Raw genomic sequence first — 13,522 nt, forward strand, 5'->3', positions numbered from 1 at the left:
GACTGTCATATGCTGAGAGAATGGAGCAGCTGGGCTTGTACACTCTGGAGTTTAGAAGGATGAGAGGGAATCTCATTGAAACATATAAGATTGTTAAGGGCTTGGACACACTAACCATATAACAATTACAGCACGGAAACAGGCCATCTCGACCCTTCTAGTCCGTGCCGAACACATAATCTCCCCTAGTCCCATATACCTGCGCTCAGACCATAATAAAAACGAACCTGCCTCCACCACCTTCACTGGAAGCTCATTCCACACAGCTACCACTCTCTGAGTAAAGAAGTTCCCCTCATGTTACCCCTAAACTTCAGTCCCTTAATTCCCCTTGTTTGAATCTTCCCTACTCTCAGTGGGAAAAGCTTTTCCACGTCAACTCTGTCTATCCCTCTCATCATTTAAAAAACCTCTATCAAGTCCCCCCTTAACCTTCTGCGCTCCAAAGAATAAAGCCCTAACTTGTTCAACCTTTCTCTGTAACGGGAGACACTAGAGGCAGGAAACATGTTCCCGATGTTGGGGGAGCCCAGAACCATTTGCACAGGTAGATTAATTCTATTTAATTATTGTATGCATCATGTTGCAAATTCATGCATGTAATGTCTGAAAAAGGGTCCCGACCTGAAATGTCACCTATCCATGTTCTCCAGAGATGCTGCCTGGCCCACTGAGTTACTCCAACACCCTGTGTCCTCTAATGTCTCTGTGTATTTAAATAGAAAACAAACTGCTGCCTGAAGAAGTGTAGTGGCATGCAAACATTTATGTGTGATGTAAATTAAATGTAAATGTTTTGTTTTTTCACACCTTTTCTGTTGAGTTGCTAGATGTTTTTATTGGAACCATGCATGGTAATATGTCTTCACACTGTAGGATGAAATGTGACTGAGATTTCTGTGGTAGCGATAAACATGACAAAACAAAACATTTGTGACTTTGAGTCATAGAGTGATACAGTGTGGAAACAGGCCCTTCGGCCCAACTTACCCACACTGGCCAACGATGTCCCAACTACACTAGTCTCACTTGCCTACGCTTGGTCCATATCCCTCCAAACCTGTCCTATCCATGTAGCTGTCTAACTGTTTCTTAAACATTGGGATAGTCCCAGCCCCAACTACCTCCTCTGGCAGCTTGTTCCATACACTCACCACCCTTTGTGTGTAAAAGTTACCCCTCAGATTCCTCTTAAATCTTTTCCCCTTCACCTTGAACCTATGACTTACCAAGATATCCTCTCATGCTGTAAAAGAAGGCGTGATGGGACCCAATAATCTAGGCTAATTACATGACCAAGCAGAGACAGTGGTTTATTTACCATCTATTTACATGGTTGATTTGAACATAATGTTCATGACTGCAACAATTTTACATTGCTGCCAAACAGGCACCACAGAATAAACAAACAGGACTTGGTAAGGGTGCATTATCTTGTATACTTATGATGTCAAGAACAGTTCATGGGAATTTCAATCTTGTTCTTTGAGAAGCTGCTCTTTAGCGGTCTGTGGTCATTCCTGGATTAATAATGTTCTATTAACCCAATACTGGATAGAACTCCCATACAACTTAAGACCTCTCCAAAACATGGTCTCCTTTCTTGGTTTCTTAGTTTCTTGCTCCTCCAAAATATTCCAAATGGAATTTAAACTGGAGGTGGTGGAGGGAGGACTTAAGCCAGAAAGGGTTTTTGGGAAGAAAGAGCTACCTTAAATTTAGTTGCATCTGGTTGGGTAACTATGGTAGGGTGAAGATTATTCCATGCTTTAATTGTGCGGGGGAAGATCTGTCTTGGTAGCTGGAATCTCAAATGCCCTCGTCTGCTCCTAATTCGTTTGGGTTTGGTGTAGGTCTTGTAATCTTTCACTGAATTTCTTCAACAATAGAATGGTCAAACACAAATTTAAAACCAATGCTTGGGATGGGTGAGCGGGGGACGGGGTGGGGGGGGCGTGGCGTGGAAGGGAAGGATAGTGGGACATATCTCTCTTTTTTTTTTCATTTCTCTTTTTTTTCTCTCACTTCTTTGGTAGTTCAGGGGGTCTTTTCTCCTCTCTTTTTTGTATCTTTCTTCTTTTTCTTCATTCTTTCCTATTTACTTTTTTTCCCCGCCCCGATTCATTTATCAGTTTATAATATGTTAAAAATGAAGCTGTCCGAAAATTGTATAATTGCTTTATTCTTGTATAATTGCTCCTAATAAAATAAACATTTACAAAAAACAAAAACTGAAGGCCTTTAATTTTGCCTTGTATCTTCTAGCCTGACCATACAGTGAATCAATGAACCAATTCCCCATCCCAAATCCCAATCACACTCCATGTCCTGCTAAACATTTCAGCTCCACATTCCTGATTCCTGGTCCCTAAGTCTCACTTCCACTTCCATCCATCAGCCCACAATGCCCACAAAGCCTTGGTTACCCCTGGGCACTACCTAATAGTGGTTTACATACAATTGCAAAAAATGTGGCTTTTGGGTCATGTAGATCATGAGATTTTCAATCCTTTACAATATATATATGTATATACGTAATATATGTATATACAGTATATATATGTATATAGCGCCGCAGAATTGTGCACCTATCCCCCCCCCCCTTCTCCCTTTTGTTTTTGTTTTCTGTTTGTTTTTTGTACTAAATTATATGTATGCACTGAGTACGAGCAGCTTTTAATTTCATTGTACATGTATAGTGACAATAAATGGCATATCTATCTATCTATCTATAAGGTAGACAAAATTGCTGGAGAAACTCAGCGGGTGCAGCGGCATCTATGGAGCGAAGGAAATAGGTAACGTTTCGGGTCGAAACGTTGCCTATTTCCTTCGCTCCATAGATGCTGCTGCACCCGCTGAGTTCCTCCAGCAATTTTGTCTACCTTCGATTCTCCAGCATCTGCAGTTCCTTCTTGAACACAATATTATAAGGATGGGTCCACAACCTGAATGACCATAGGTTCACCTGCATGACTCTGTTTGTACATCGATATCCAGCTACTGTTTCTTCACACTTGTGAATACATCACAATTTTGAAAAATATTGATTTCAAAGATAACCACAATAATCTCTATGTGACAAAGAGTTCTTTCTGCAGTTGTACAGAGCCCTAGTGAGACCACACCAGGAGTATTGTGCGCAGTTTTGGTCCCCTAATTTGAGGAAGGACATTCTTGCAATTGAGGGAGTGCAGCGTAGGTTTACAAGGTTAATTCCCGGGATGGCGGGACTGTCATATGCTGAGAGAATGGAGCGGCTGGGCTTGTACACTCTGGAGGTTAGAAGGATAAGAGGGGATCTCATTGAAACATATAAGATTGTTAAGGACTTGGACACACTAGAGGCAGGAAACATGTTCCCGATGTTGGGGGAGTCCAGAACCAGGGGCCACAGTTTAAGAATAAGGAGTAAGCCATTTAGAATGGAGACGAGGAAACACTTTTTCTCACAGAGAGTGGTGAGTCTGTGGAATTCTCTGCATCAGAGGGCGGTGGAGGCCGGTTCTCTGGATGCTTTTAAGAGAGAGCTAGATAGGGCTCTTAAAAACAGCGGAGTCAGGGGATATGGGGAGAAGGCAGGAACGGGGTACTGATTGGGGATGATCAGCCATGATCACATTGAATGGCGGTGCTGGCTCAAAGGGCCGAATGGTCTCCTCCTGCACCTATTGTCTATTGTGTATTGTCAATGATAGGATGTAAGTTCATGAGCATCCACCAAGGGAACCAGATTCTCAACATGATTTCAAAGCTTGTCGGTATAGCAACATAATTCTTGAACAGATGACTAATTTGTTGCATTATACTCCAGCAGAAAAGGCAATAAGTGTTTCCACAAATGGCAATGTGGTTCTTTTATTGACATACAAGGGGCATTTCAAATCGGGCAAAGCTAGTTTCATGATAGATTTTTTTCTAACATTTCGAGTTACAATATGTGGTATTCTGACACTTGTGTAACATAATGTTTATTGTTCAGCTGTTTATTCAATGAGTATCGGCAGCACTGAGGCCTTGAGAATCCCAGGTAGATCATTCATTCTCTACTGAATGATCTGTTCCCAGCTAGTGCAGTGGTATTGGAACTGGTCTTAAGAAGCAATGAATGATATTTATAACCATATAACCATATAACAATTACAGCACGGAAACAGGCCATCTCGGCCCTACAAGTCCGTGCCAAACAACTTTTTTCCCTTAGTCCCACCTGCCTGCACTTATACCATAATGGATTGTGATACAGTAACTCCCATTGAAGATGCATTTATCAGATGGGGGCACAATGTACTTTATGATGCTTTCCATGGCAAATATCCAGCTCAATAGCCTTGGCCTTAAATATATAGCAGGTTGGGGAATTAGGAAGCGATTACCATCTGCGGGAAAACTCTCTCAGCAAGGAGAAGTGTATGGGTGGAACGCCTGCAGATGATTGAAGGAAAGTGGAAAAGTTAATGTTGATTTTAAAAACATGGATGATTATGATTTGAACTTATTACCTGTCTGCAGCACACACATTTATTTCTGCTTCATACGAGTACAGGTTCAACGAAATGCAGTTTAGCATCTCATCAGTGCAAAGTAGTAAATGAGTATAGAAGTTGGGATGTAATGTTAAAATTGTACAAAGCATTGGTGAGGCCAATTCTGGAGTATGGTGTACAATTTTGGTCGCCTAATTATAGGAAGGGTGTCAACAAAATAGAGAGAGTACAGAGGAGATTTACTAGAATGTTGCCTGGGTTTCAGCAACTAAGTTACAGAGAAAGGTTGAACAAGCTAGGGCTTTATTCTTTGGAGGGCAGAAGGTTAAGGGGGGACTTGATAGAGGTTTTTAAAATGATGAGAGGGATAGACAGAGTTGACGTGGAAAAGCTTTTCCCACTGAGAATAGGGAAGATTCAAACAAGGGGACATGACTTGAGAATTAAGGGACTGAAGTTTAGGGGTAACATGAGGGGGGAACTTCTTTACTCAGAGAGTGGTAGCTGTGTGGAATGAGCTTCCAGTGAAGGTGGTGGAGGCAGGTTCGTTTTTATCATTTAAAAATAAATTGGATAGTTATATGGACGGGAAAGGAATGGAGGGTTATGGTCTGAGCGCAGGTAGATGGGACTAGGGGAGAATACGTGTTCGGCACGGACTAGAAGGGTCGAGATGGCCTGTTTCCGTGCAGTAATTGTTATATGGTTATTCCAATATCAAAATAGAATGTCAAATTTCCGTTGCTTGTTTATCGATTCGCCAATGTAAGTTTGCATTGCTCTTTAGTGAAAGTAAATACTCTACTGCCATGGAGAAATGAAGCTGAATGTTATTGACAGCATGAGACTGATTTGAAAATTGTGCAGAATGGGGATCTAGCCCCATTTCGTCAGCTCCACTATTTATTAAACCAAGATGGATTTTAGATTTAGATTAGAATAGATCAGATTCAACTTTATTGTCATTGCACAAATACGAGTACAGGTAGAACGAAATGCAGTTTAGCATCTCATCAGTGCAAAGTAGTAAAAATACTGGTTAAAACAATATGTACAATGTGGATATATTGATCTGGTACATAAGCAAATAAATATATACAGATAAAAGGGTATAAAAGATCGCTAGCGCCGAGCCTGTGAGTTCAGCTGGGTAATGGTATTTTGGAAGAAGCTGTTCCTTAGCCTGCTGGTGCGAGACCTGAGGCTCCTGTATCGCCTCCCAGATGGATGGGATGTGAGGGGTCCTTAATGATTTTCCCAGCCCGTCTCCGACACCGTGTGCGGTGGAGGGCAGCCATGGCAGGGAGCGGGGCATTTTGAAGCTGTCATGCTCATGGATTTTGAAACTGACGAAGACCTTCTTTTCTCTCTCTTGCAGCGAAGCTTCCTGGGCTCTGCAACGTTTGCGATAGGTGATTTACTGAATTCAGAGGAACAAACACTCACCATAAACCTAAGGTATTGTGTGTGAATTCATGTGATTGACCTCCTTGCTATGTTGATAACCTGCAAAAGTACATATGCAACTCTAAGGTGGGTAGATCTTTAATTGACAATTTCTGAGCTCGTGTTGCTGTGGCTGTGCTCAGCGCTGGCAACATATCAGTGTGACAGAAACAGTAATGCGGGTGCAACTGCAGTAATTATCTCCCGTGGCTGTTAAGGATCACAAATTAAGTGAATTCGTACAATCTTATATTAGGTCCCAAGAGATAGAGATCCAGAGATACTATTCTGATTAGGTGTAAATTAGCCCATTAATTTTAAGAGACCCAGTGAATGGAAGGAACACCAAGGGCCATAACAAGCTTTCTTTTCGCAGTTACCGATTCACTCCCAAATCATTGGAGATGTAGCTTTATATTTTACCTGACACTTGCATGCTTTGTCTGACCTGCAATACTTAAAGATGTCACCTGATGTGCAGGGACATTGTGTCTACTTCAATAAATATAATTCCCCTTTACTTTGCTTGATTCATAAACAATTTCTGTTTCAGAAAGGCTGTATGCGTGCATGCATATGTAGGAATTTCTTAGCTTCTATTTATTTTGAAAAATAATGCATATTTTTCTGCAAATACATAAGGCGTTCAAGTAAATGACTCCAAAGATGGTAATGTAAGCAACAAAACAGAAAAAAATACTGGGTTATTCAGAACTTTCATTCCAGAATATTGATTCATATTATTAATTTGCGCACTTGTTTTTTTTTCTGCATTACTGATGGTTTTTACAGGATTTGCTTAGTTTGTGTTTGTATCCAGTATCCACAGCATACGGCCCTATTATTGCACACACCTTATGAGAATATAATGTCAACGTCATTCAGCAGCTCAGCTTCTTGTCTCTCCCCAAACCTCTATCCATGAAGCAAGTATAATCACTAAAACTCTCGATAGCTTTGTGCAAACATTGAAATATCAATGCTGCTCCTCAACCAGCCATGTTTCGGGTATAGCTGTCAATCCCGCTTGGAGTGCATACTGTCGTTGTGTCCTTGGGCAAGACACTTCACCCACTTTTGCCTGCGTGTGAATGTGTGTGAATGTGTGTGAGTGATTGGTGATGGTCGGAGCAGATTAGCAGCCACGCTTCCGTCAGTCTGCCCCAGGGCAGCTGTGGCTACAGAAGTAGCTCACCACCACCGAGTGTGACTGAGGAGTGAATGAATAATGCGATGTAAAGCGCCTTGAGTATCTGGAAAGGCGCTATATAAATCCAATCCATTATTATGGTCTAATGGCGGAGCTGGCGGCCTCCATCCTGCGACTGACCCCGAGGCTCCGGAGGCAGAGCCAGCCAGGACTTACCAACGAGAGGCTGGCCATCTTCGGGGCTGAGCAGCGGTGGCCCGACTTGCTGCTGCGGCGTTCTGGCTTTCGGCGGCGGCCTGGGGCTGATGCAGCGGGGCTCGGAGCTGAGACTGCGGGGCCCGGAGCTGGGGCAGCGGCCTGGAGCTGGAGCTGGAGCAGCGGCCCGGAGCGGAGACGGCGGGACCTGGAGCAGCGACTGCGGGACCAGAAGCTGGGGCGGTGGCCTGGAGCTGGGGCAGCGGCCCGGTGCGGAGACTGCAGGACCCGGAGCTGGGGCGGCGACCTGGAGTTGGGGCGGCGACTGGAGCTGGGGCAGCGGCCCAGAGCGGAGACTGCAGGACCCGGAGCTGGGGGGCAGACCTGGAGCTGGGGGCAGCGACCTGGAGCTGGGGGCATCGGCCTGGAGCTGGGGCAGCGGCCCGGTGCGGAGACTGCGGGACCTGGAGCTGGGGCATCGGCCTGGAGCTGGGGCAGCGGCCCGGTGCGGAGACTGCAGGACCCGGAGCTGGGGCGGCGACCTGGAGCTGGGGCATCGGCCTGGAGCTGGGGCAGCGGCCCGGTGCGGAGACTGCGGGACCTGGAGCAGGGGCGGCGACCTGGAGCTGGGGCGGCAGCCCGGAGCTGATGCTGTGGCGGGCCGTCTCGGAGCGGGGATGGCGTTCCGGCTATCGGCAGCGGCGACATCACCACGGAGGTCCGCTGGACTGGAGAGCGGCATCTCCGGCCTGGATCGACCGCCTCACCGCAGAGGGAGAACAAAGAGGGAAGAGATGGAAACTAAGACTTTGCCTCCATCACAGTGAGGATGTGCTTGGTGAACTCACTGTGGTGGATGTTTAATTGGTGTTTATTGTATGTTTTGTTATTATTGATTCTGTGTATGACTGCAGGCAACATAGTTTCGTTCAGACCGTAAGGTCTGAATGACAATAAAGGATCTATCTATCTATCTATTATTATTATTTGTCATGTACCAATTTACATCCTGAGTTCACCTGTTTTACCTGTCAGGCTTTTTGCCTGAAAATAAATGCAGTTTAATCTATCAGACTTTCCACAATCCCACACTTGCCTCCTGTCCAAAGATCCTACAGCGAACAAGATAGTCCGATCGACGAAAAAGACGTAGTACGGTCATGGGCAGATTCACGGGTAATTTTCGGCCCCATTTCCGTAACCGGCTTCCGTCTCCGCACCAAAGATCCCGTAGGATACTAGTGCGGAGACGGAAGACGGTTACAGAAACATCCTCGTAAAAATAAAAGTTATTTGGTAAAAATCTTCTCCTCATTTTCAGAATTTTAATTTATTAACTCAAACTGTTCCCCCGCAACGTTGATTACACTGCGGGTCGGGTCGGGTCCGGTTACGGAAATGGATGAAATAATGGCCCAGGTTCCACTCCGTTGCGTACTACACGTCAGCCCATTGCATTTAGCAGGAGCGGTCTATCTTGCTCCGCTAGAGGATCTTTGCTACTGCTTGTCCCCTCTACTGAACCTACTCACATTTACATTTATATCAGGTTGTATTTCCTCATTTGATTCACTATTACTTTGGGTTCCAACTCCCTGCTGGATTAAACCTTCCTGAGTGGCAGATTCCTTTACTTCAGATGTCCTATCTTCTCTGGAAGGGAGCCTAATGATCCATGTATCTGAAACCTTGCCCCACCCCACCACCCCAGCTCCTTAGCCATGTATTTATCTGCACCAGCTTCCTGTTCCTTCCCTTACTATTCCTGCCTGACTAACTCATGACACAGGGAGTAATCCTGGAAGTCTCTCTCAAGTTTCTGCTTTCCCTCTAACTACCTAACACCCTAAATTATCTTTGCTGAACCTCATCGGTCTTCATACCCATGTTGTCGGTACCAATATGAACCACAATCTCCAGCTGCTCATCCTCCCCTTGTCCTGTGTCCCCTTGAAGACATCCTTGACTCACTTGCATCCTCGGGAACGCCCATCTGCACCCCTGCCCCCCCCCCCCCCCCTCACTATTGTTCACCTAGTCTTTGACATTGCCTGATTCAAGTCAAGTCAAGTCAAGTTTAATTGTCACATACACATACGAGATGTGCAGTGAAACGAAAGTGGCAATGCTCGCGGACTTTTGTGCAAAAGACAAACAACAAAACAGCCAAACAAATTATAAACACAATCATAACACACATATTCTTTTACATAATAAATAATGGAAGGAAAAACGTTCAGTAGAGTTAGTCCCTGGTGAGATAGGCGTTTACAGTCCGAATTGCCTCTGGGAAGAAACTCCTTCTCAACCTCTCCGTTCTCACCGCATGGCAACGGAGGCGTTTGCCTGACCGTAGCAGCTGGAACAGTCCGTTTCAAAGAGTTATCAGTGATCCAGCTGCTGCTATTTTCCCCTAAAGGGCCTGTCCCACTTACGTGTCCTTGGCACGCAAATTACGCGACCTCTGCTTTAACATGAAACATATAAAAGATAAACACCAAATTGAATGTAAGAAGCGGAAGGCGTTTAAATTCATTGTTGCTTGTCTGCTTTTCTGACTGACCTCATTCTCTACTTTTAAAAGTGATACTTTTAATATCCTAACCTTCCACAAGTGCTGCTCTTCCTGCATTCCACTGCCGATCAAAGTGTAAATATGCTCCTAAAGCTGACCCCTCTTAGTTCAGTAAAAACACTGAGTCAAACACTGGACCAACTAAACTTTATTTTTAGAACAAACAACAAATTCCCCTATACGATACCTAAACCACCGCGGGTTCGATCCTTGTCTCTGCCTGGCCAAGCTCTTCAGCCTCGTGCAAACAGACATCCCCAAAAGGTCACGCAGTCCCAAAGGATCGACACCGATCTAAATGAGGGCTACCTTTTATAGGTCAACGACCCTTGAGGGGCTGAACTACATAGGGGTGGTTCCCCTTACAAACTAATCATACATATCAATTACATCAAAGCCTTATTGACAGTTCTCCAACCCAATTACAAAAAGTCCCAAACAACGTTTCTTACAGAAGCTTCTGGAAGGAAGTCAGTCCAACTGAATAATGCAACATTTACCCTGGAATACAAACAATTCAGCCAGGGCTTCTCACTCTGGCCAATCAACAAACAGCAGGGTAACTGTCTTGCAACATTATTTACATTATTTACAATCCCTTTGCAGTAATCCAATCAAACTCATGCATATACAATACCTTAGAGTTTCTCTCCAAAGTTTTCATTCATACTATCAATTGCAAAGACATTTGGACCTTCCTTCTCTGAGGTATTGAATTGTGACCGAGACTTCCCGGCACCAGCTAGCAGCCTGTGGGTTCTTACACAGAAAGGGCTAACGGGCCTCGTAAATGTACTAATCCCCTGCTTTATTTTGGCACGATTTTAGCCAGGATTTACAAAAGTATATGCAATGGGTCTAGGTTTTCCAACACCGTTGGTTTAAATTTTTCATTCTTGGCTCATAACTCTTTATATTCTATTCTCCGTCACCAACACACCACATTCTATCGAACAAGTCCTACAGTCCCATGAGAGCAGGGGCGGAAAACCCGGGGGGGCCAGAGGGGACACGTTCCCCCCCCCCCCATGTTTTGAGAAGTGGGGGACATCCCCCCCAAGTTTTTATGATCCGTATTTTAAAATCTCCACTTTCCGCGAGGCAGTGGGGGTGGGACTGATGATCGAGGACGCGGTGATTGGAGGAGGGAGGCGTGGCACAGACCTGCGCCTCATCCGCAGATTGGATCGATCCCGACCGGCTCTCCGGCGCTGTCCCGAGTGCCCCCCCTGCCAGAGCAGACAGATGCGAGCTGTGCCACTCTGCCTGTCCCGCCAGGTTAACCTGCCTGGGCTTGCGGGAAATATGGCCAGCGTGGAGAAGCAGCCTGGTATCCTGTCGGTCCAGACAGGGCTGGAGTTAACCCAGTGAGACAGGCAGAGTTAAGCTGCATTTGGCGCTCGATTGAGCCTCCGAACTCTGAAGCCTCGCACGTGTGTGTGTGTGTGTGAGAGTGCACATGCGCGCGTGGCCGCCAAAGAATTGTGTCGCCCGGCCCCCTCCATGTTTAGATAGCGAGTTGCGCTCCTGCATGAGAGTCCTTTATTTCTCCTATTCTAGTTCTTATGCCATTGACAGCCGTCTTCATTCCTCAAAGCCCAATATTCATGCACATCATTGCCTCTGCACCCTGGGCTTTTCAAATAATACACTTGACATGTCATAGTTCTCCTCAGTCATCTAGTGTTTACATTTGCATTTCCAATTAAATTATTAACCATAAAGTAAACAGAAAAGTTTTGAAATACTCAGCAGATCAGTTGGAGAGAGGGAGATGGGATTTCAGGTCTTATTTGTTATTATTAGTAAGCTTATATATATTCTTCTCTGTTCAATTATCTATCAATTAATTTATAATTTCAGAGAAATATTGTGTGAAAGCAGAATGATCACACGGTGATTACCTTTCTATGATAATACTACTGTTTCATTGTGAATTTTGGTCAATATTATTGACGCTGGTTTTCACAATCTGATTTGGGTTTTTAACTAGCAACATGGTTTTTGGGTGAAAAAAAAACATCTTCCCTGAGTCATTTCATGATGTTTCCGACAGTACATGGCACTTGACAGACAGAATTTACAACATGGACTGAACAGTTGGGGATTGCTTTCACCTCTGGTTGTCTTGAAGGTGTTTACTCAGCTGTTAATATTTAAGTTGTGACAAGAGCAGGATTCAATACTGTAACCATGGAAGCTATCAATTATGTTTCGTAAATGTTGATTAAAGAGATAGCTTTGTATTTGTGAAAGGCTGTTTCAGAGAATAGATGTCCCATTTAAAAGAAACTAGACTAAGTGGACCCGTTGGGTCCCAGAAACATTGGAGGCCAAGTCCCCCAATGCAACCCGTTCCCCCAACGCAATATTCCACCACTCACCCATTCCCCCATCGCAACCCGTTCCCCCAACGCAATATTCCACCACTCACCCATTCCCCCAACGCAACCCGTTCCCCCAACGCAATATTCCACCACCCACCCATTCCCCCAACGCAATAATCCACCACTCACCCATAGCCCCCAACTGCGCAGGAAAGGCTAATTTCCCCTCATCCCCAGCACTCCCTCACCCTCCTCTTCACCCTCCCTCCTTTTTCGCCTCTCTTTCCTCCCCTCCGCCAATCCCTCCCTCACCTCTCCCTGCCTCTCCTTTCCCCTACCCTCCCCCACTCTCCCTCCTCACCTCCTTGTTCTAAGATGCAAGAAACTTGCATAACAATTGGTACCCAAGTTTGTTATTCAGCAGTAAAACAGTGGACCAGCCGGTAGAGCTGGTGTCGTAGGTTCGATCATGGCCTTGGGTACTGTGTGTGTGTGGAGAGTTTGCAGGTTCCCCACATTAAAATCATACATCATTTTTGATGACCACATCAAACTCACTACCCTCATTTCATAACCTCTTAGAAAAACGTCAATGATTTTGGTCAGGCAGGATCTCCTTTAACAAGCTAATCTCAGGTCAATCCACCCCTGCCTTCCGATGATGTTCCTGTCATGAAGTTAGACGCACAGGCTGTAATTGCCTGGCTTATCCCAACTAGTATTCAATAAGGTACCATATTCGCTGTCCTGCATTTCACCTGTGGCAAGGGATGATTTTATTTTTTGTCAGAGCTCCAGTAATGTCCTTTTGGGCCTCCTATAGCAGTCTGAGATGCATTCCATCAGCCTTTGAGGGTTTATCCAATTTTAAACCCTTGCAGGTTTAGGACATGCAGTTCTTTTTTTTTTGATTATCAGAATAGTGTTTTAAGGATAGACATATTTCTGGACAATAGGCCTAAATTTGTAACCGCATTTAGAAGGGAAAAAAACATTATTTGCTAGTAAGGATGTTAGCATTGCCATTAGCATTGAAGCTGTGGTAAAGCAAAGTAAAGCCTTGTCTGTTTTTGAATGTAGACAAAAATGCTGGTGAAACTCAACGGGTGCGGCTACAAAGCGAAGGAATTAGGCAACGTTTCAGGTCGAAACCTTTCTTCAGACTGATGTGAGGATGGGTGGGGGGGGGGGGGGGAAGGAAGAAAGGAAGAGGTGGAGGCAGTGGGCTGAGAGAGAGCTGGGAAGGGAAGGAGAAAGTAAGGACTACCTGAAATTGGAGGTCAATGTTCATACCACTGGGGTACAAACTGCCCAAGCGAAATATGAGGTGCTGCTCCTCCAA

At 44.9% G+C, this 13,522-nt stretch overlaps 1 protein-coding gene across 1 annotated transcript in view; it reads left to right on the plus strand.

Moving 5' to 3' along the window:
* Window positions 1-13,522, plus strand: part of inpp4b (inositol polyphosphate-4-phosphatase type II B) — a 613,166-nt gene that overhangs the window by 420,766 nt on the left and 178,878 nt on the right. Inside the window, 1 exon segment of the mRNA XM_055647772.1 lies at window positions 5,866-5,945. Coding sequence (XP_055503747.1) covers window positions 5,866-5,945 — 80 coding nt within the window.

The sequence above is a fragment of the Leucoraja erinacea genome, chromosome 1 (genome assembly GCF_028641065.1).
Source record: "Leucoraja erinacea ecotype New England chromosome 1, Leri_hhj_1, whole genome shotgun sequence".
Taxonomy (NCBI): domain Eukaryota; kingdom Metazoa; phylum Chordata; class Chondrichthyes; order Rajiformes; family Rajidae; genus Leucoraja; species Leucoraja erinaceus.